Source organism: Penicillium pulvis (genome assembly GCF_028828015.1).
Source record: "Penicillium pulvis strain IBT 33274 chromosome Unknown scaffold_8_segment0_segment0, whole genome shotgun sequence".
Classification (NCBI taxonomy): Eukaryota; Fungi; Ascomycota; class Eurotiomycetes; order Eurotiales; family Aspergillaceae; genus Penicillium; species Penicillium pulvis.
The window spans coordinates 2,858,915-2,881,223 of NW_026643080.1; the positions used below are offsets into that span (position 1 = coordinate 2,858,915).

The 22,309-nt window shown below is 48.0% G+C and overlaps 7 protein-coding genes across 7 annotated transcripts; 4 read left to right on the plus strand and 3 right to left on the minus strand.

Moving 5' to 3' along the window:
* Positions 1-2,637: 2,637 nt before the first annotated feature.
* On the minus strand, positions 2,638-4,708 carry N7503_010490 (protein serine/threonine kinase activating protein nimO; the record flags this gene model as incomplete). Its single annotated transcript, XM_057070036.1, has 2 exons — positions 2,638-4,092; positions 4,199-4,708. 2 exons carry the CDS (start codon positions 4,706-4,708, stop codon positions 2,638-2,640), a joined length of 1,965 nt encoding a protein of 654 aa, XP_056916647.1.
* A 591-nt stretch (positions 4,709-5,299) lies between these two features.
* Positions 5,300-7,484, minus strand: N7503_010491 (aminopeptidase P family protein). Its single transcript, XM_057070037.1, has 10 exons — positions 7,164-7,484; positions 6,922-7,086; positions 6,694-6,854; positions 6,241-6,633; positions 6,146-6,189; positions 6,060-6,093; positions 5,783-6,004; positions 5,610-5,728; positions 5,430-5,556; positions 5,300-5,376 (listed from the first exon to the last, which is right to left on the minus strand). The coding sequence occupies exons 1-10, from the start codon at positions 7,480-7,482 to the stop codon at positions 5,347-5,349; spliced, it is 1,614 nt and encodes a 537-aa protein (XP_056916648.1). The 5' UTR covers positions 7,483-7,484; the 3' UTR covers positions 5,300-5,346.
* A 314-nt stretch (positions 7,485-7,798) lies between these two features.
* On the minus strand, positions 7,799-9,106 carry udpA (UDP-N-acetylglucosamine 1-carboxyvinyltransferase family protein; the record flags this gene model as incomplete). Its single annotated transcript, XM_057070038.1, has 1 exon — positions 7,799-9,106. One exon carries the CDS (start codon positions 9,104-9,106, stop codon positions 7,799-7,801), a length of 1,308 nt encoding a protein of 435 aa, XP_056916649.1.
* Positions 9,107-9,519: 413 nt separating this feature from the next.
* N7503_010493 (putative UDP-N-acetylmuramate dehydrogenase) lies at positions 9,520-10,554 on the plus strand (the record flags this gene model as incomplete). The annotated part of the gene is made up of 1 exon (XM_057070039.1): positions 9,520-10,554. One exon carries the CDS (start codon positions 9,520-9,522, stop codon positions 10,552-10,554), a length of 1,035 nt encoding a protein of 344 aa, XP_056916650.1.
* A 727-nt stretch (positions 10,555-11,281) lies between these two features.
* Positions 11,282-12,270, plus strand: N7503_010494 (SIR2 family NAD-dependent protein deacylase; the record flags this gene model as incomplete). Its single annotated transcript, XM_057070040.1, has 2 exons — positions 11,282-11,633; positions 11,705-12,270. 2 exons carry the CDS (start codon positions 11,282-11,284, stop codon positions 12,268-12,270), a joined length of 918 nt encoding a protein of 305 aa, XP_056916651.1.
* A 1,275-nt stretch (positions 12,271-13,545) lies between these two features.
* Positions 13,546-16,641, plus strand: N7503_010495 (putative SNF2 family helicase/ATPase; the record flags this gene model as incomplete). The annotated part of the gene is made up of 2 exons (XM_057070041.1): positions 13,546-16,170; positions 16,231-16,641. The coding sequence occupies 2 exons, from the start codon at positions 13,546-13,548 to the stop codon at positions 16,639-16,641; spliced, it is 3,036 nt and encodes a 1,011-aa protein (XP_056916652.1).
* Positions 16,642-18,094: 1,453 nt separating this feature from the next.
* N7503_010496 (hybrid sensor histidine kinase/response regulator) lies at positions 18,095-22,071 on the plus strand (the record flags this gene model as incomplete). Its single annotated transcript, XM_057070042.1, has 3 exons — positions 18,095-21,382; positions 21,445-21,723; positions 21,745-22,071. 3 exons carry the CDS (start codon positions 18,095-18,097, stop codon positions 22,069-22,071), a joined length of 3,894 nt encoding a protein of 1,297 aa, XP_056916653.1.
* Positions 22,072-22,309: the final 238 nt, after the last annotated feature.

Below are 22,309 nucleotides of genomic sequence, written 5' to 3' on the forward strand. Positions count from 1 at the left end.
TTTGATGGACTGAGCCCAGTCGAGGGTCTAGAAATCAAAATTCCTCGAAGGTAATCAGACGGGCTGCTGGTCCCATTTAATATGGTTTTTAGGGCGGGCTCTAAAATAACAGTTCTTGCGCCCGAACTTTGAAGTAGAAACAGGCCTCAGGTATTACACTTGTAATATATACCGTTCTAAACAACTTCAAATTCTGCACTGCGAAACACAATTGGTCAGGCAGAGTTTTTTGTTTTTATGAAACGAATTCTGGGCAAACGCTAGTGTTGCAGGTCGTGACAAGTGCTTATGGAGCTAGCATTGACTGTGTGTTGAAGGAAAGATTGCCTCGCTGGTCTCCACAACTCATTTCAACTAGCGTCCGCTTACTGTGGCCCCTGATACCATGAGAACGAACCGCCGGCAGCCACAATAAGCTGTATCCAATAGAAGGCCAACATATGGATACGCCGGGCCATCACTCCTACTTTTAGGGCGTTCAAAGTCTATAAGCGGCTGAAGAGTGGATCAAAGGGCTTGGAAAGAAGTATCTATCGTGGATCGTACAACACTTGCAAGTTTCAGGCTAATTCAAATAACCTGCTGCAGTAATAATTGAAGGTCACCTGAGAACATGGACGTATAAGGGTAGAGCTCCGGGCAGTGGATAGCTCTGTTTACCTCTTACGAAGACCTAGAAGAACCACTGGAAGTTTTCCGCTTGATTACAACGCACAGAGGCAGAATTTCTCAAGTGCCAGATTTGCATATGTGATAAAAGACATTTAAAAGTCAAGGCAACAAGTTCTTCTTGTACTATAAAGCGTGAAAAAGTCGCGCTAATTAGGGCGATTATATAAGGCTCAGTGATCATCTGGCATCTGACTGGGGGCCAAAATCCCCAAAATCCCCATAATCCTGAAAGTAAACATGAACCGTGGGACAACTTGAAAGACAACAACCTTCTTATCCCTCTATTAATAACCACCCGGTATCCCCAATGTCATTACCAACTTTTCCACCCGACGACGCAGGACCCCGTCAAATCCGCCAATACCTAAAAAACCACCTAATAACCAAACACGACACAACCACAGCATTCGCCGACCGCATCGCCAGTCTATGGCAACTAGGTCGCGGGGTCGACTTCCGCGAGACGGCCCTCAGGACCCACAGATTCAATAAGATCTTCGGAGAAACAGTAGGTCCTGCTCTCCAGCGGAGCGTGCAGGATGAGTGCTGGAACCAATGGCGTGCTTCGCAGCTTGGGACGCTGAGTTGGTGGTTGATGATTATATCCTTTGTGATGGCTATTTTGGTGTTTATCCGTACTGCTCGTCAACCTTCTGTGAAGGTGATTGATGTTATGATTTGGACCTGCTGGACGCTTGGACCGCCGATCTTCTTGAGTGGGGTGTTGGAATACGGGCATTCTCTTGCGTATCCTATTTATTGTTTGATTTTGGGCGTTACTGCGACTGCTGTGGGGTTTTTTTCGTGGATGATTAGATTTTATGATGAAAAAGAGGAACTGAAGGAGAAAAAGTTAGGGTGATTACCTGGATGTGTACATAGTAGGGCGTATGCAAGAGACTCTCGTTGTATACCAAGTACATCAGGGGCATGCATAGGCAGTGAGGCAAGCCCACGTTTATGCAAGGGATGATTGCGGAGCCCTTGCGGAATTAATGAAGTCTAAGTTTATTCCATGTTTGGTCAGAGTGGACCTTCCAGATTTGTAAAAATCTATAGTGGCAGACTGCCCGCAAGTGGTGCATAAGACTATCATTTCAAGGCTGAGCAGAGGACAATTAATGTAGACCAATGGTAATGTTTATTGCATTCAGTATTTCAATAGTACTGCAAAGCTAAAAATCAAGCGGCTATGCCACCCAAGTGGTGTATGAGCCACCGAAAGGGGCTTCTTCGAATGAAAGCAACACAGTTACAAACAGTAGATGAACGAACAATTAAACCCTTAGGCTTCTGCTGAGAGATGTGACCATGTAAAGACGATGCAAGATGCAAGATGCAAGATGCAATACCTCGCAATGCAATAAGTTGAGCCTCCCATGCTCGGCTGGTTATACCAGCTGTGTACAACCAAGAAACCACCACTCACTCGCCGTCCTCCAGAAAGTTAATGAGAAAAAGAAAAGAAAAAGCAGAATCATTCAAGGCATGAGGGGGCACGCTCCACTGGCTGTCGAACTCGAAAAGAAATGGGTCGTTGAGAAATTGCCCTTGCCTGGTGACACATGGCACGTAATTGGGGTTTTCGGTGAAAGAATTGCTGATACAGATGTGAGATACAAATACAGTGAAGCGAGAATGAGAAGTTATCGTAACGAGCGGACGACCTCGATCAATCAAGGTCAAGCAGGCGGCAAGCTCGGTTTAAGTGCCATAAATTTGCTGCACTGCCAATGCGACGGAAAGAAAAATAAAACTCCACATTATGCAAATGTGTCGATGCTGGGTATTGGTAGTGCTAACAGGCCAAGGTGCATCGATTCCAATGGCGAGAGGTGATTATCAACGAGGCGGGGAATGTAACAGGTTACCCTGAAGGCCGAAGATAGGAGTAAAAGAAAGGCAAAGTCAAGACAAAACAAGACCACGACTGCAGAAGTCATGATGGTCAATTGCTTCTCTGAATCACCTATCATATCCGTACTCTTCTTTGAGAGGTCGTTGGATCTCGAAAAGCAGGGCGTCTAGGTCTGCCCAATTAGCGGCATTTTGGGCGAATCGGCGGTGCTTTCGTGTCAAGGTATGCTCCTCGAAGTCGTCGAATTTGTCCCTGCAGTTTTCGCAGTACCCTGGCTTCGGATCCCTGCGCCGTTCCGGTTTCTTCGGTTCGCTTTCGCGGCTGTCAGCCCGACGGCGTTTCATGCCGGCACTTTCTCCTGGATTAGAGTCTTCCTCTGGAGTGTGACGAGCCTCTGGTGCCTTTGATTTGGTATTGGGGTTGTTTTGAGATTTGAGATGCATCGCCAATCCATTGGGACGCTCGGGGGCAGCCATAGATCCGTTTCCGTTTGCAATGCTGCCTGTGCCCCTCTCAAGGACCTTTCTCTTCAAGCCATGGACCTCTTTGCTCAGACCTGCTTTTGCGCCTGGGGCAGCAGCAGTGGACGAGATCATCTGAGATCGAATGGCGGATGTGACGTTAGATGGCTGTACACCGGACGCTGCAGGTTCGCGACCAGTATAGAAGGGGCCAGACCGGGGAAAGTGTGGTGGAATGAAGCTTTCTGAGCTTTTGCGTTCGTGGGTCTCGTCTAGCAAGGGCTTTGAAGGGATTTCCGCTTTCATTGAAGATTCTTTATCCTCTTCACGCTTAGTATTGGTGGGTTCTGCGTCGACTTTGGTATCGGGCTTCTGTTCCACAGCGGTCTGGGAAACCTTCGCACGAGGCTCAGCCTTGGCTGCTGACGCCTTCTTCTCTTTCTGTGCCTGACGCATGCGGTGTCTGTCGTATTCCTTTCTGCTTGGAGGTTCATCAACGAAGGGGCATTTGCCCAACGGGGCGCTTCTGAACTGTGGCCAAGCTCCGTCCTGACGCTTGGTAACTCGGGGATATTCTCGAACCATGACAGGCTTCGTCTTTTCATTCATGTCGTGGATGTAGAGGAAGGGGCCCTTGAAGACAATCATCTCCATCGATGAGAACAGGTCACGATCTGAAGGTCCGTTCAACCGCTCTTGCATGAGGGCGCGATCAAGGGGAGTTAGTCCAGCCCAACCTTTGGATTTAGTTGGATCTGCGTTCTTGCTTCTGACAGCATCATTATTCTGGCCACCGATATCGTCATCATTGATCGTGGTGATCATGCGTTGTAGCTTCTCCAAGGCCCAAATTTTCATGTTCATCTGCCGAGCTCGTTGTAGGACATCCATGCTTCCTTGGTCGTGACGGGGATCATGTTTCGAAAGGTGTGAATTAGTGTTCTTTTCAAGTAATGAAGGGTTGACGGTTTGCACATGAGCATCGCCGTTGGCGCCATTGGAGGCCTCCAATTCGGTCGGACTTGTGGCAGGAATTCCAGCAGGGATAGGACGCGATGTGACAACGTGAGTAACTAGACGGGAGAAGAATTTCTCCTCACGCTACAATGCAGAAGTTAGTATTATTCGGCAAATACACGACGATTATGACCATAAACACAAGTTTTCCAAGGTCGAAGCAAAACAACCGTCAATAGGTGAAACTTACAGCTCCAAGGGCAATGACCTGACGAGAAAACTTGCGGCGAACATCGTCAGGAATACTATCGAAGTAGAAAACAAACTGCGGGAAAGCCTTGCGGTAGTGGCGTTGCCATTGACGAATGGTATCCAAGGTATCAGCAGATGGCTTCTCGCCCTTCACGGTTTTTACTTGTGGCTGGCGTTCCTTGTCGCGAGCAGCAACAAGCTTCTTCTCAAAAGCACTTGGGTTGGCATTGTTAGGCCGTCTGGCGAAGAGCTTCGAGTCGGTTCCCTGAACTACCGACGATCGATTTTGTGTAGGTGAACGAGCACCGTTTTCCGCCGCTTCCATCACCTGCTTCTTCGGGGGTGGCTGGCCGTAAGACGTCTCGAGCTGATTGGACCGAACTCGTTTGGCCGGCACGAGTCCGGTCCTGTGAGGGGAATTGGTTGCATTCGGCACGTTGGCGAGTGGACGACGGGTCGACATGTTCATAGAGGTCTGGGGCGACGGCGGTACGAAGACAGCAGCCATGTGGTCACACGTTTGCTGGACTTGAACGCGTCAAGAGCTTGTGTTATGGTGGAATAACCGGTCGTCGAGGAGGGGTATTCGAGGTCGAGCACGCGACGTGCTACACGTCTTTGCAGGGCTCGAATGAGGTCAAAGCAAGAACATGTTCACACAAAGGGACAGTCAGGTCAAGTTGAAAAAGGAAAGCAATCCAAACTCCTGAGGATGATTGGGGGTGGTTGGTGGCAAGAAAGCTTGGGGTAAAAGGAAAGGGACAACAGGATTGAAGGGCAAAGTCGTGTGGTGTGGAGCCTCCGTTTGTTTTGAGCGTGCGCCGGACAACCAACAGCGTCGCGCGAAGCATGAACATCAACAACTACATTCCTTTAAACGCGACGTGCCAGATATGCTTATATTTTATATTTTCTTTCACCAATCATTTTCTTCTGGTTGGATCTTTAATCCAATCTTTCTTTTTCCCATTTCAGCTCGGAATCCTTTGATTGTAGTTCCCAGCTTTACGTCTTTGCCAGCCCCCAACCAGCCACCACAAACTTTAGGTCTAGCGGGTTAACGTAACATTTAGTAAATTATGGTGAAGATGTATTATACATGGATTTGGAGGGTATCTGTCAACTAGTATACATATGGTGATCGATTTAACTACGAAGTGCCTCGATATCATCAACCTATAGATTAAGTCAGAATCTCGTTAAAGTCAGAGTACAGCTATAGAACTCACCTCCTTGACGGCTTCAGGGGACAGAACAATCGGATGTTCATCACCCACGCAGACACTGTCTTCAATACGAATTCCAATGCCCCGGAAGTGAGCGGGCCATCGCTCATCGTCAGGAACATAGATGCCACTATTTGTAAGTTAGTCCGTGCCAAGGTATAGCGACAGAGTGGGGTGACGCACGGTTCAATAGTGATACATTGACCAGCCTTCAAGTTGTACCCTCTAGAGTACCCAGGACAATCGTGAACATCCAGGCCGATATAGTGACCAAGGTGGTGTGGGAATAACACGTTCATCGCCTGGTAGAGGTCAGCGAAACGTCTGCAATCGACACGCAAAATCTTTGTACATACACTTCCAGAAAGATCGAAGCCAAGCTGCTTAAGTTGGTCTTTCAATCCATTCTCGGCAATATTATGCAACTTATCGAGGGACAGGTTGGCATCCTCGCGACAAAGAGCCAAGCAAGTTCGGTGAACATTCAGCACGGCGTTGTACAGATCCCGCTGGGGATCGGAGAACTTGCCATTGACTGGCCAAGTTCTTGTAATATCAGAGATATACCCTCCGAGCTCCTATATTTTTATGAGCATCTGAAGATGAATATATGAAGATAGGGAAGAGACTTACACCGCCGCCATCTGTAAGAACCAAGTCTCCATCTCTGTCGAAGGCCGTAAGTTGCGATTCACGTTATGGATGGAAATTTGACATACCTTAGAACGTCGTCATTTCTTGTGTAATGAATGCTCAGTGCGTTCTATGCTGGTCAGCCCAGGTTCTGAATGCTGGTATGTATAGAATATCTTACCTGGCCACCCGCAACAACGGGAACAAAGGCACTGCCATCACAGCCATTGACTTTGAATTGATACTCCAAGAACGAGGCCAAGTCCTTCTCCTTGGTGAATGTTTGGCGCATGGCTTCGGTAAAAGCTCTCCCGGAGGCTTGTCCCAACCGGCGCAGGTGCATAACTTCCGCCTCAGTCTTGAATACTCTCATCTCGTTAAGTAAGGGCTTCAAGGATTTAACTTTGCGATGGTCGACGAATTTCTTCAGCTTCTCTGACGCAACGGTCGGGCCATATAGGTATCGGTGCAATGTTGATCTGGATCCATCGAAGGCGGGGATATCGGAGTAGACCTCTGTGGCTTTGGCAATGATTTTGGGAAGAATGTTTCCAATATCTTCAATGTTCCCTGTCTAAAAGCAATTGCGTCAGTCTGAGGTTCCATACATCATGCCAAAGCAGTGTAAACGTACTTCGTCGGCGTTGAAGACATCCATAGCGGCCTGGGTGCCAGAGCGCGCACCATCCCACAATTCCGCCTTGGGATCCTTTTCCCGGACATAGAGATGGAAGATATGATTGTCACCAGACCCATCGTTCCCGATGACTGCCAGCGCGTTCGGTTCGTTGAAACCTATCAAGGTTTAGAATCGTATGATCAGCGATGGGTTCCATGGCAAGCCAAATGTCCGTCAACCTACCAGTCAAATAGAAGAAGTTGGACTCTTGACGGTATTCGTGAAAGATACCAGGCGCACGGTACTTCACTTCGGAGGCCGCGAGAATAGCGACTGCTCCCTCGGGGAGCTTGTTGGCGAGTCGCGATCGGCGCAGGGCATATTCAAGGGCCGTGACTCCGGGGGTCACTATTGAATAAAGAACCAATCAATCAGTCTCCAGAATATTATGAATTTTTTGAAACAGCGACCGAAATATCACGTACGCTCTCCGGGTTCCAAAAGGTGAGGGTGAGTTTCGTGCAACGGCTGTCCGAATTTGAGCTCCGCGGCGCCGACGGAGGTAGCGTACGTTCTGCGGAGAGGGACCTGGATGCGACCAAGAGTCTGGTAGGATGAACGGCTAAGCCGAGGGCCGCGACACAGCTGACGGGCGCATTGTCGGACGAGTGACCTGCAGGCGGCCATGCTCAAAGTTATTGAATGTACAATTGTAAACTTGTTATCTCCAACCGTCGGTTGCTCCCTTGGCTGATGGAGAAGTTGCGGGCGGTGTGGACCAATCACCTGCAACGGGTTTGGCATCGCTTTCCAATCTACAGTATAGTTCAACGGAGAACACCTTTTGTCTATGCGAATATTAAATAAACTGACATGAAAAAGGGAAAAGAGAAGAAAGGGCGGCCTCTATAATGATTTCGGTTACAAAGAGCCTTGGAATCTTGTGAAGTTATATATTGAAGCTCACAAGTCGGGTCATTTGTCTGGACTTCCAAGGTTCTTTTCCGAGATATATATGTGGAGCCTTCCCAAACAATACCTAGAAGTAGGTATACATACGTCGCATTCCATGAACATAGTAACTCCGGGACCATAGTAGATGCCTAGGTAGGATACGCAATTATAGAGCAGAAACAATCAGCTTAGTTTCAAATTCATCGATTTTCCCGTGTTCTTGCGGCCGATGAAGAGTTATCCCGATCTTAGCCAACTTGGATTCCAGATCATGATACCCTCTATCAAGGTACTTGGTACCCTGAACCACCGATACTCCTTCCGCTACAATAGCCGCAATAACAAGGCTAGCAGCAGATCTTAGATCAGACCCAGAGACCAATGCAGCAGATAGCTTTTCTACTCCCGATATTATGGCCGTTTGCTCGTGAATCTGTATATCTGCGCCCATAGCAAGCAGACCAAATGCTTGATCAAAACGTCTTTCGTAAACAGTCTCAGCGATCCGGCTTATGCCATGAGCCAAGGAAAGAAGGACCATGAATTGCGGCTGCAGATCTGTTGGAAAAGCAGGATATGGCCCGGTCCGAATATCAACAGCCAAGAGTCTTTCAGCTTTGTGGACTGTTACCGAATCAACGGAGATATTGATGATGGCACCGACAGCCCGAAGTTTCTTGATTAACATAGCCTGGTGCTCAGGTTTGCAGCCAAGGACTGTAAGGGATTCACCAGCTATTGCACCGAGAATCATAAATGTGCCTGCCTCGATTCTATCTTGCATAACTTGATACCGGCATGGAGATAGCAGCTCGTGCCGGCCAATGATGGTAAGATGAGCAGTCCCCAGCCCGTTGATTCGCGCTCCCATGCTGATTAGAAAACTTGTCAGGTCGACCACTTCCGGCTCTCGAGCTGCGTTGTGTATCTGCGTCACACCGCGAGCCAAGCACGCTGCCATCATAAGGTTCATGGTTCCCGTTACAGATGGAGTCTCCATATGGATAATCGCCCCGTGCAATCGGGATGCGTGGGCTTCGATATACCGATCGTTCAATTTGACACGAGCACCAAGCTTTTCGAGTCCCCTAATATGCTCCTCGATTGGCCGTACGCCGATGGTGCACCCTCCCGGGAGACTTAGTTTGGCTCGCCCGAATCGTCCAAGAAGGGGTCCAAGAACCAGAATTGAAGCCCGAAGACTAGCCGATAATTCTTCGGGAATAGATTGAAATTTTATGTTGTTTGTTGCAACATGTAAAGCATCGTCTACGCGCGATACATCAGCTCCAAGGCATTGGAGGATACGGCTCATGTTCTTGATGTCTGAAACGGGTGGCATTCCGTCCAGCATAATTGTTCCACTTGCAAGCAATGCCGCGGCCATGAGTGCTAGACCCGAGTTCTTTGAGCCAGAGACACGGATGTCTCCAGTTACTTGACTGCCACCATTGATGATGATGCCGGTTGACATAATGACCTTGCATGCAAGTGAAAATCACGATCTTGAGTTTGCCGTTATGCTGCTTCACGGAAGATAGATCGGAAACTTCCAGATCGACAATGACCCGCAATGATTTCAGCTTTGCCAATAAATTATGGCGGTGTGTTTATTGTGGGATCTGACGTACCATCAGATCGTGTGGATCTGGCGATGCAGATCGGCACTCCTGCAGTTACACAAACCAATAGACCCTCCAATTAGCGGGGCAAATTTTTCCATTGGGCCAATTGAGGTTATCGTGAAGCACAGATTGACATTACTCGATATCTTTAATCCGGCGGGGAAGTATTATCCTCCCTGGTTGTGGCTGGTGGCCATCTCCAAACTCATTGCATCAAAATCATCGAATACAGTGCAAAGTTTGGACATAACTGAGCTAGAGTATGTCTTGCTTTCATTTGGAGGAGTATGTGGACCTCCAACCGCATAATACTTTCGGTGTCACAGTGACGGCCCGGTATTTTTTTCGTTTAAATAACACTGGCGATCTTGAGAAGCTTTTGAACTCACCCTTGTTTCACGAAAATCGATATTTCATTCTTGGGGGTGGGAGTAATACTCTTTTTGCCAAGGACAAATTCGACGGGATTATTCTAAAGAACGAGATCAAGGGCATCGAGCTTGTGTCTGAAGATGAAAACAACAAAGTCCTTCGAGTCGGCGCGGGGGTAGAATGGACTTCGCTGGTGGATTATTGCATTCATAATGACCTTGGGGGACTAGAGAACCTTTCATTGATACCTGGAACGGTTGGAGCAGCACCAATCCAAAATATTGGTGCATATGGAGCTGAGCTGAGCGATGTCCTGTTGAATGTCGAGGTTATTGACATGAACACCGGACAATTGACGAAAATGTCAAAGGAGGAGTGCAAGCTGCAATATCGAGACAGTGTTTTCAAACAAACTCTGACGAAAATGATGATATGCTTCGTCACGATTCGGACGACAAAGGCCCTTTTTCCTGAAGTAGATGCTGGAAACGCGGCAATTCAGCAAGTCTTGCGGGAGCTTGGAGTTTCAAAGCCGTCTATACGATCAGTCAGTAGGGCAGTCTGCATTCTACGTAGAAGAAAGCTCCCCGATCCAAAGATAACGGGCAATGCAGGGAGCTTCTTCAAGAATGTTGTTATCAATGATGCATTGCGCCAGTCAATAAAGAAGATTGACAAGGATGTCCCTCTGTTTCTCAGGTCCGAGGGGCTGCATATTATACCGGCGGCGTGGTTAATCGAAAAGTGTAGCTGGAAAGGCAAGCAAATTGGCCAGGCGGGAGTCTCTGCCAGTCATGCACTTGTACTTGTGAATCTTGGTGGGGCGACAGGACGTGATATTGTATGTTTGGCGGAGTTGATCGTGCGAGATGTAGAGATCAAGTTCGGTGTCTTGTTAACTCACGAAGTGAATATCGTCAAGTAGGCGATAGGTGTGCATCGTTTTCGGCAGACGTTTGAATTGATTTTTCAAAACTTTTGGTCTCGATTTGGTGACGGTTCGAAGTTACGGTTAAAAAGGCAGTCATTTCTGGTGTTGTCAATTCCACAGGCCTCAAATTCTATAAATGATTCTTAGTGGTAAGCAAGATGTAGCAGGATTGGTGGAGCAGCCAAAGCAATTCGACCGCTTCTGCAGGTGATGCTGATCGGACAAGTACGCCACCAACACAATATTCTGCCCCTCGGCAGATGACGACTTTGGGGTGTGTATGAGCTACTTAGGCTCGGAACCTTGGGCAGCGCCATCATCCCGTAGAGGATTTGGCCAGTATCCGTGGAAGAAATGAATCATTTTATGGTGATTGACAGATATTGGGGTCATTGGAATTAGAAATGGGCCAAGGAAGTAATAGAGCCCCATATCGTATGTATTGAGAGATGCTTGGATAGAAGTAAATACGGATTACACAACCAATAGACATTAAATGAACGATTGAATATCATTTGTCTTTACTCAGGATCGAAGTCGTGGGCCAATAGTATGCGCTGGAACGCCTTAAATACCTTTGAATGAGCGGTATGTTCCATCTCCACATCCCCGCCTCACTTACTCCAACTCGACCAACAAAGAACTCTTGCATTTGAAACCCCTTCCACACGCTTTGCATGACGCTCGTGTCATTTTTTGGTCTTGGAATTTTGCTACAGAAATGGCTTCAGCAGTGAAACAGGCAGCTCTGGCTAACATTTCTGCTGCGGATATTAAGTCGTTCACTGAACATCTGCAAAAAAGCAAGCGAATCGTAGCCTTGCTCGGGGCTGGGCTCTCCGCATCCTCGGGACTACCCACCTTCCGAGGTGCTGGTGGGCTCTGGCGATCATTTGATGCCACTTCGCTGGCCACTCCAGAAGCTTTCGAAAGCAATCCGGGACTAGTTTGGCAATTCTACAGCTATCGCCGACACATGGCTCTCGGCGTAGAACCAAACAAGGCACATTATGCACTTGCTGAACTATCTCGAAGGAAAGAGAACTTTATAACGCTATCGCAAAATGTCGATGGTGAGTATCCCTTTTTGACTCGGGTCCTTTAAATGCTGATGTCACCACAAACTAATGTTCTGTTTCCCAAGGGTTGTCGCCAAGAGCGCAGCACCCACCCGGGCAGCTGCATCTACTGCATGGATCTCTCTTCAATATTAAATGCAATGAGTTCTATTGCAACTACACATGTGAGAACGACTTTACAGACCCCATCGTTCCTGCTCTTGAGATCCCCAAGAAGGGGTTGAACCTGCCTGCTTCAAGGGCGAATGAGGTCGATATTACGGATGCAGCGAATCCAGTCCCCGAACTGGGGGTTTCTGACCTGCCCCAGTGCCCCAAGTGTGGCGGGCTCCTCCGACCAGGCGTGGTTTGGTTTGGAGAGCCTCTCCCTGGTGATACCATCAAGGCTGTTGATGACTGGTTTGACGAAGGTCAAATTGACCTCATGCTGGTCATTGGAACGAGCTCCAAGGTCTATCCTGCTGCAGAATATACGGACACTGCTCGCCAAGCCGGTGCCCGAGTGGCGGTTATCAACATGGATCCGAATGATAAGCCTCGTCAGGGTTTAAAACAGCGCGACTGGTTTTTCCAGGGTGATGCCGCGGTCATCGTGCCAGAGCTGCTGAAGGGCGTCATTGGGGAGATTTAATATAGAGGTCCTGGTACAGGGGGCTCGGGAGTATGTGGGCGTTGCAAGCTTGGAAAGGGGAACCTGTGTGCTTTGACTGGTTCTACATATTTATTGGTGTCTTCAATTCCCATATTGTACTGAAATACTTTTCGAAAAGGTTTTGGACCTTAAAAGACCGTCGAGGTCCTGCCCAGTACCTGGCTGTCCACACCTATATAAGTCTGTAGACAGACCTCGGAATGGCTACTTCTAAGATTACCTGGTAGGCAATCTTGAAAGTATGTATATATCTGGCCGTGGACATCATCACCATCTCAATCCAAAGATGTCTCCAATGTCGCGCTAAATTCCAGAGTTGGAAACTTTGAGGGAACGGATGAGAACAGTGATATTTGATGTCAACTCATCCGAATACTGCAATTCAGTGGAATCTTTAATATAGGTATTGACATGCACAGATAAGCTTCCAAAGTTGTTAATGTTTTGGACTTGACTGCCTAAGGCAGCACTCGTTGCTGGGGAATCCACCCAAAACAAATCCCATATCGATAACGTCGACGATCCCACTTGTATTTCTCAACTCCACCCCACATTCGCTTTTGAAAAGGGCTTGGATGTGCTAGTTGAGCCTTGCAGGTGAGTTATTACTAACAGCTCTTGGTAGTTTCCATACTAGGTGTGTTTCCCCATTCACTCATCCCTAAGAACAGTCTACCCCGCGCCCGCGAAGAGATCCGAAAGTTGAACTCAACAACAAAGACTGCCAAAGCTTACAATTGCGCGCTTCTTAGGCCCCGCCACGCCAGATTGATTATTCGCCCAGCGTGAGCGAAACAAGATCAAACCTAATACCCAAACCACAACCGTCTCAGATACGCCATATTTACACAACAGAGAACCCACGGTCTTTCGTTCGCGGACGACTTCACCCCACCATGGCCAGGGAAAGTGACGCTCCTAGGGAGCCCCAAACTCCCGGGCGCCCAAAGGAATCGATCCAACAATCCATTGCTCAAGAGCCAGAGTTTGGTAGACCTTCGCCTCTTGGTAAACCAGCACCAAGATCCAATTCCAACCACCTCTTCAATATCCCCAAGCAAAACCGCACGCGACCAGAGCATCATCGTCCTTATCAACAAAACGTGTCAAACCCCGAACAAAATCGAGTACCTCAACAAGGAGCACCTCAAAGCTCCCGGCCACCGGTGGCACCCGGCGGCATTTCGGCCACGCCCTCAGCAAACCGACGTGGGCCATTTGACCCCTTCCAGCCCGTCCGACCATCTGCGTACAATGACTATCGATCAGGGATTCCGCCGGGTGCGACTCCGATCAAACGCCCCGAGCAGGTGTCGTATGCTACCCCCGCGGGCCCCAAGGGCACTTTTCACATCAAAGCCATCCGCACCGAAGCAGTCCTTCGCATCGAAAAACCTTCAGGCTTTCATCGATCTTACAGCCGATGAGTCTGATTCGAGGACCGGAACAAATGCTCAGCAGTTTGGTCAGGCATCTACTTTTGGTTCCACGGATGTCTACGGTTACGTCGACTCAGCCAAAGCGAATGAAAACATAAAAGCTCTGCTTGAGGGTGCATTCGAAGACGAGGAAGAAAGCAAAGCAAAGTCTAAGGACAAGAAGAAGAAGAAAAAGAGCAAAACGAAGCTTTTGAAGAAAACTGAAACGAAGGAAGCCAGTCCGGCTGCGAATAACGACACCAGTGAACTCGATGACTTGGCTGCTCAACTTCAAGGTGTTACTGTCAATGACCCGAACGAAGGCGAAGCAGAGTCTGCCGATGAATTTGACGAGAAGAAGCCAACAAAGCTTAAGAAAGACACGGATCATGACAATAAAAAGGAGAAAGTCACGGACAACGAGGATGACGAGGCCGAAGTAGAGGATGGTGATGAGGAAGAAGAGGAGGAGGAGGAGGAGGAATCCGATGACGAAGAAGAGCTGATTATCGAGGGCTTGAAAGTCACCTTGCTGCCCCACCAAGTCGAAGGTGTAAGCTGGATGTGTGACAAAGAGTCTGGTCGACACTCGACAAAAGGAATTGTGCCCAAGGGTGGAATCCTTGCGGATGACATGGGCCTGGGAAAAACCGTTCAAACAATATCCCTGCTGCTCAAAAATCGCAAGCCCGAGCACGAACACAGCGACGACGACACCGCCAACAAGAAAACAGACGATGAAGATGCCCCACCTGCCTCTCAACTTAGCAAGACTACGCTTGTAGTGGCACCTCTAGCACTTATCAAGCAATGGGAAGCCGAGATCGCTGACAAAATTGAGAGGTCTCATAAGCTGAGCGTCTGTCTCTATCATGGGACGAACCGCGCAAAGACTGCCAAGTCATTGGGCGACTACGACATCGTCATTACCACCTACGGAACTCTTACCTCAGAGTCAAGTACAGCAGCCGCGGACAAGGCCAAAAAGTCTGGGATTTTCTCTGTTTACTGGTACCGAGTTGTCCTTGACGAGGCCCACACCATCAAGAATCGCAATGCCAAGGCGACACAAGCTGCATGCACCTTGGATGCTAGATATCGCTGGTGCTTGACAGGAACGCCAATGCAGAACAACCTTGACGAGCTGCAGAGTTTGATCAAATTCCTCCGTATTAAGCCTTACAATGACCTTGCTGCGTGGCGTGACCAGATCAGTAGACCGTTAGCAAATGGCCGTGGTGGCCTTGCTATCCAACGACTCCAAGTCATCCTGAAAGCTTTCATGAAACGACGCACCAAGGATGTTCTAAGAGACAATGAAAACGATAAATCCGAAGGAGCTGATGGAAAACCGAAAAAATCCAATGGGTTCAAAATCGTCAAGCGTGAGGTTATCAAGGTGGAAGCGCAGTTCATGGAGGGGGAGCTGAACTTTTACAAGCGATTGGAACAACGCACCGAGAACCGCCTTGAGGAGATGATGGGCGGAGCCAAAGTTGACTATGCTGGCGCGTTGGTCTTGCTCTTGCGTCTTCGTCAAGCGTGTAACCATCCTGAGCTTGTCAAGAGTGATCTAGCCTTGGACAAAGATGTTCTGTTGCAGAATGGAAACCCTGCAAGCCAGTCATCTGAAGCAAAGAAAGACGATCTAGATGACATGGCTGACCTCTTTGGAGGGTTGAGTGTCATGACGAAGAAATGCGATGTTTGTCAAGCGGAACTTAGCCAAGCCGAATCAAAGAGCGGGGCTAGTCACTGCACTGAGTGTGAAACCGACCTGAACACCAATTTCATGACCAAAGATAGCAAGCAAAAGGCAAAGAAAGCACACAAACACCACGAGGTCACAACAATTGAAAGTCCGGTCGCCAAGTCTCGCTCTCGCAAGAACCGTCGAGTCATTCTTGATAGCGACGATGAGGATGATGACGAGGCCGAATGGATTGTACCCGAGGGCCAACGTAAGATGCCCAACCTTGGCAAGGCCGGTGGATCAGAGGACGAAGACGCTGAAGGTGGAGGAGAATGGATTGGCTCCGGGGACTCCGACCTTGACTCGCCCTCGGGGAAGAAGAATCAACCTATTACCCTGAGCAGCTCTGAAGATGAATCCGACTCTGACGATGACATTCCTTACGAAGGCGAAAACGGGGAGCTACCATCTACCAAGATCCGTTACTTGATGAAACTCCTCAACAAAGAATCCGCGGACTACAAATTCATTGTCTTCTCTGTTTTCACCTCGATGCTGAATAAGATCGAGCCATTTTTGAACAGTGCAAACATTGGATTTGCACGTTACGATGGTGGCATGCGAAATGACCACCGTGAAGCCAGTCTCAACAAGTTGAGGAATAACAGTGGCACTCGCGTCCTGCTCTGCAGTTTGCGTGCCGGTGCACTGGGTCTCAACTTGACAGCTGCCAGCCGTGTTGTAATCCTGGAACCATTCTGGAATCCTGTAAGTCAACGATTCCACAAAAATTTGTATTTTGCATCATGCTAACACAATGAAAACTAGTTCGTGGAAGAACAAGCTATTGATCGTGTCCATCGTCTCAACCAAACCGTTGATGTCAAAATCTACAGAATGATCATCAAGGGCAGCGTTGAAGAGAGGATTGTCGCCCTGCAGGATCGCAAACGCGAACTGGCCAACATGACCATCGAGGGCAAGTCTGCCGCCGGAAAATTGACCATGAACGACATGATGGCGCTATTTGGTCGCGACGCCGAGTCCAAATATACCCCAACCGATACTCAGGGGAAGCTGGACTTCAAACAGCCCACTAGGCTACTGAATTCTACAGAGGAGATTGCTTCTCCTAGGCCCTCCCAGTCCTCTGCACGGAGTGACTCTCATAACCGAGATCGTCGGCAGCAATCTAGGAAGTCGACACCTGAAGATTCTGTGTATGGACGACGCTGGTAGATGACATATTATGATGATGAACTCGCATGCACAGGTGATTGGTGGTGGGATAGATTTCTCTACAGGCGTTCTTCTTTTTGCATACAACTGGACTGGGGTGGTTTCTGTGGGATGGTGGAATTGAAGGAGAGAATTTCTTGTCTTTTTTTTTTTTTTTGGTACTTATTCAAACAGTTTCTTGAACATTGTCAATTCATGATTTGTGTTATATTTCTCGTTGTTCAATGCTGTCTTCTGCGAGCGTAACATTCACCTGGGTCCAATGTCTTGAATCCAAGGTCCCGCACAAGGTGGCTAAATAACTCCCGGAAATCATGCCCACGAGTGATGTTCTAGGAGGCAAATCAAGGACCACAAGCCGGGACTGAGCTCCGAGTAAGCGGGTACTACTGCTGTTTACTGTCGACGGGAACTGACCAAAATTCTTCAAAACAGGGGAATTGTTGAAAGTAAATGAGTCGTGTGTGAATTCCCACTAATAATGAGCAACTGCAAGAATAAATGGCGTGCACTTCGCATACCACAAATGCGAAGCTCTAAGAGACGACATCAATTGTATAAGCTCTGACAGCTGGTCGATCACACGAGGACCATGGAAGAGATGACCTTGGAATGCGACAGTCGTCTAGACTATCCAAAGGCAGGGTCCATCCACTCTTGTGGATCTATAGTGAGGTTATTTTTACCACCAGCGGGGAATCCCCCCCCCACATTCCAGGTATTGTGCCTCGGACAATCCTTGAATGGAAGAACTCGGATTTCTCGGGAGATTGAGCATCTGTGTCGGTGCGAGCTCGTCAAAAACTCGGCAAACAGTGGGAACGCTTTGAACGAAAAAGAATGGATTCGTTAGATATGAGCTCTGTTGACGAGCGCTTCGATTGAGGGACCTGGCCAATATCTACGATTGCTAGCTATAAGATCTATAACGCAGCTTTATAGATCGTGCCCTCGATTCTCTGTTTCATTTGAGGCCTTCGGACCCTGCGGACTCTGCAGAATCGGAATGCTCTGTCCGATAGCACCCACGGTTCACCAGCTTTGGTTCAGGATCGCGAGAGTATCGCCCGGTGTGAGTCCTTGACGAACCGGACGAGGGAACCGAAGACACATGTCGTATGGAAAACTTAGTGATCAGCATTAGTTGCTTCTCATAGGTCCATCTGCCAGGAGAAAGAATGAGAGGGTTTGGGGGATCGTTTGGTACGCAGAGGCGAGATCACAGATCCAGCCTCTGCCAGACTCTGGGGAAAACCTTTCACACCCACTGGTTTTTATTTGTCTTCTCCCACCCCTATCGCTCGCTTTTCAACAGGATATTTGCCCTGAATCCTCTCAAGGGGCTTAGGTCTTGTGTTGACCACCCGTCTGCCAGATGAATGGAGCCTGGGACAACTGAATCTATCTACTTTTTCACATGCTATAGTCGATGCAGTCATTACCCTTGGTCCAAATGTGTTGGTCTTCACGAGACGAAATCAGTTCGTCTCTCTCACCTAACAACAAGAGCGAATGGAAGGTCACCTTCAATGGGGAAGAAGACGCCCGAGACCAAGTGTCAAACGGAAGGAGAGTACTAGCTCGGACTCTCTCGATACCGAAAACGATGTGCATCTTGTCCGACAAAAAGACAGAGATATCGACCGTCACCGAGGTTACATCTCCGAAGATGAAGCTCCCACAGCTCGGAAGCGATACTATGGAGAGGGTGTTTCCAATTCGGTCTGTCGTTTCCTTCGATCCCACTTCTTCTCCGGCTCTCCAAACACCATCCCTGGATAAAGTAGAGAGCCCGTTTCCTCAGTTTCCGTTTGGAGATACATTTCCAACCAATGAATCGGTCGATAGTCCATCTGAAGGATTTCAAAAAATATCCACGAGAGATAAAAGTGATGGAGACTTAGCGCCGAGAAGACCGAATTACCTTGCTCGGATGCACAACCAACTAAGCCTTTCCAGTATTTCACCATCTTTGTCAAAGCTACAGGCCGAGAATGGAGACTCATGTTCTTGCGATCAGTCAACTCCAAGCCTTTCCACCCAATTAGAAAGCATAATTCGCGAGGGTGGTGAGGTTTTGACTAGGAACGAGTTGAAGCCAGGACTCGAATACCTTGAGGACGAAGTCGAAGTGGCAGTTCAATCATTTGGGGCGCTGCTGGTTCTTTCGGAGTTGGATGGCAACATGATTGTTCAAGCGGCTAGCACGAACTCGAAGGAAATTGTGGGCTATTTCCCAGATGAACTATTTGGATATGAATCCATCCACACAATAATTCCTGATTTACAACACAAAGTTTTCTTTTCACACACCGAATACGTTCTGAGTGATGATTACGATATGGAAAAATGTGGCCCAGAGGTGTTTTCACTGTGGATCCCAGTTGATGGAGGTGTTCCCAAACATCTTTGGTGTACCATGCATACTAGCAAATTATCCCCTAACTACATCATTTGTGAGCTAGAGCCAGACGTTGCGGATATTCAAGACCAAAGGGATGTTACTGGTTCTGAGGAAGTACCTACTACTCTGCGAGCTGGATTCAATGCTGCTCAATCCGAACCTCATCCTTCAGAGCAACGTGAATGTAGGGAACCCGATCTACTTAATGCACTCACGCGTGTTATCCAGCAGACATCCAGTGCTCAAACACTCGAAGCACTTGTTAAGCAAGCCATGGCCAGTGTGAAACAGTTAATACGCTTCAATCGAATGACTATGTATCACTTTGATAGCGACCGAAATGGCATCGTTGTGGCAGATTCATTCGATTCATCATTGGGCGTGAGCTCCTTCGAAGGGTTGGAGTTCTCAGACTCAGTCTTCTCGGCTGATTTGAAAAAACAGTATCTCCGCAATAAAGTATCTTTCGCCTATCGAAAAAGCAAAGGCTGTGCAGGACTAGCCTATCGGGCGTCGGTAGTCAAGACTACGTTGGATCTATCTCATTGCTATCTTTTAACAGCTCCTGGTTTGCAGGCTCAGACGCATACTCCAGTGCAGGCTTGTGTATCGATTGGAATGCAAGGTTTTGGAAAAGTGTGGGGGCTAATATCCTGTCAGTCGTACGGCAAGAGCACTAGACTTCACCCGCTTGTTCAAAGGGTATGTTGGTTATTGAGTGAAACGTTCTCCAGCAATATTGAGCGTCTTTCATATACGTTACCCTTTCAGACCAAACAGCCAAATGTGCACATTGGTGGAACGGACAACAAGCAACGCATTCAAATACCAGCAGGTGATCTTCTTGACATCTTTGGCGCCGATTATGCTGCAGCATCTATACTGGGAGAGACTAAGGTTTTGGGAAAACCCTCTGATTCTCAGGAAACCTTGGCTTTACTGGAATATTTTCGAGCTAAGGAACTGGACACTGTCCTCTGGTCAATCGACATACTGTCTGACTTTGAGGATCTTGACTATTCACCCGGGTTCCGCCATCTCTCCAGCCTGATCTATATCCCACTCTCTGCCGATGGACGGGATTTCATCATTCTCTTCCGTGAGGAGACGAAGAGTGGCAAGGGTCAGGCAGAGTGGTCTGCAGGCGAGCTTGGAAAAGCATCGATTCTATCTTTACTATACCGAACCTTCACCGACATCTGGCAGGAGAAGGAGGCCTCGATGCAAGATAATCAACTCACGAGGCTCCTCCTCGCCAACTCGGCCCATGAGTTCCGCACACCTCTTAACGCCATAATAAATTATCTTGAAATTGCCCTGGACGGAAATATAAACCAGGAAACTCGAGACAATATCTCCAGATCACACTCGGCATCAAAGTCACTAGTATACATAATCAACGACTTACTGGACCTCACGAACGCAGAGAATGGTCAGAACCTGATCAAAGATGAGATCTTCAGCTTATCCGAGACTCTATGCGAGGCGACCAATATCTTCTGGGAAGAAGCACGACAGAAGCACGTCGACCTTCAAGTAGTGCAACATGCAGCATTACCTGCCGTCCTCGGTGATCAGCGACGAGTGCGACAAGTTATCACAAACCTAATCAGCAATGCTGTCCAATACACCTCGACCGGCGCGGTGACTATCGAGTCCTGCATCCTGACTGAGTCATGGGACGACGACCACATCGCCATCCAAGTGGCAATCCACGACACAGGCTCCGGCATGTCCCAAGCAGCTGTAGAAACATTATTCTGCGAACTGGAGCAAGTCTCCAACAAGGAATACCCTCGGAGTCCTAAAGCCTACGCCAAAAACACGAGAATGTCTAGTTCCGAATCAGAAAGTGTCTTAGGCCTGGGCCTTGCACTCGTCGCCAGAATAGTCCGCAACATGAACGGCCAGCTAAGCCTCAAATCCGAAGAAGGAAAAGGAAGCTGTTTCAAGATTCGCCTAAAATTCTCATTACCGTCCGAGGATAACGAGTCATCTTATCCCGCCACCCAATCTACTAAGAACTCAAATCATCAATCCGCCACTCAATATACCACAAAGGCAGATCCCCAATCCAACAGACAGGGATGTGACAAGCTACAAAGCAACGAAGTCTCGCGTGACAAAAGACAAGTAAGCGTGGAGCGGGAAAAAGAAAAAGATACAGAGAATCAGCCACAACAGGAATGCGGGGTTGTTCCCTGTCATTGTGGTTCAACCTTTATGTCAGATTCAGCCATCGGCAAAGAGGACAACCCACTCGTAGATGCTGATATCTCAGTCAATGGAGAATCCCGAGATCTGACCATTCTTGCTTCTGGCGCAAAGGTTGAGGACGTAAGCATGCATAGCACCCTTTTAAGAATGAATGCTGACAACTCTACTCGGATGTGTAGAAGGTACCTTTGCGCTCTGGTTCTGGCCAAGCGCCGCCCTTCGTCATGGATTCTTCCACTTCCCCGACCGGACCGGGTAAGACAGAAAGAGACATTAATTCCATGGCTGGAAATACATTACGGATCCTTATTGCTGAGGATGATCCGATCAATAGCTTGATCGTTAAGAAACGACTTGAGAAGCTCGGATACTCGATTTGTATGACGGGTAATGGCAAGGAATGTGCATCTGTACATCGGCAAAGTCCGATATCTTTTGATGTGATTCTTATGGATCTTCAGGTATGGGATTTCCAATAATAGATTGCTTTGAGATACGATAAGCTAATGCTTTATTTGATTATATGTCTCCAGATGCCTATCGTAGACGGGTTAAGTGCTACAAAGATGATCCGTGAATACGAGCAGCAAAGTACGAGTCATAGGACGCCTGTTTTTGCCGTTTCGGCTTCTTTGATCGAAAAAGATCGTCAGATTTATTTGGATGCTGGGTTTGATGGGTGGATTATGAAGCCGATTAATTTTCAACGGGTGCATTTACTTCTTAATGGTGTTTTTTCTGCTGAATGGCGAGATGATGCGCTCTATCAGCCTGGAATGTGGGAACAGGGGGGTTGGTTTGGACGATAATGTACTCATTTCTATGGACCCGTGGACGTTGCTAAAGAATGACAGGTAGAAATATAATCGCACTGAGAACAGCAGTTGCTAATTAACAGACCTTGTTGCATCTTCGGATAGCCAATCTCCACTGAGTCATCTATAAATTATGTCTATGGTGTGGTCCCCAGATATGCTAACTATATACATGGATAGATGTAGCCTGGAGGTATATGATTAATCTACTCATGCAAGGATACCAGATATT

Bases quoted from the DNA above. Each gene is read 5' to 3' on its own strand.
- N7503_010491 (XM_057070037.1), bottom strand. From the start codon at position 7,482: ATGCCAAACCCGTTGCAGGTGATTGGTCCACACCGCCCGCAACTTCTC. The intron at 6,634-6,693 runs GTACGTTTACAC...AATTGCTTTTAG, and splicing joins ATGTCTTCAACGCCGACGAA to ACAGGGAACATTGAAGATAT. The intron at 5,729-5,782 runs GTATGTACAAAG...GACCTCTACCAG, and splicing joins GCTTCGATCTTTCTGGAAGT to GCGATGAACGTGTTATTCCC.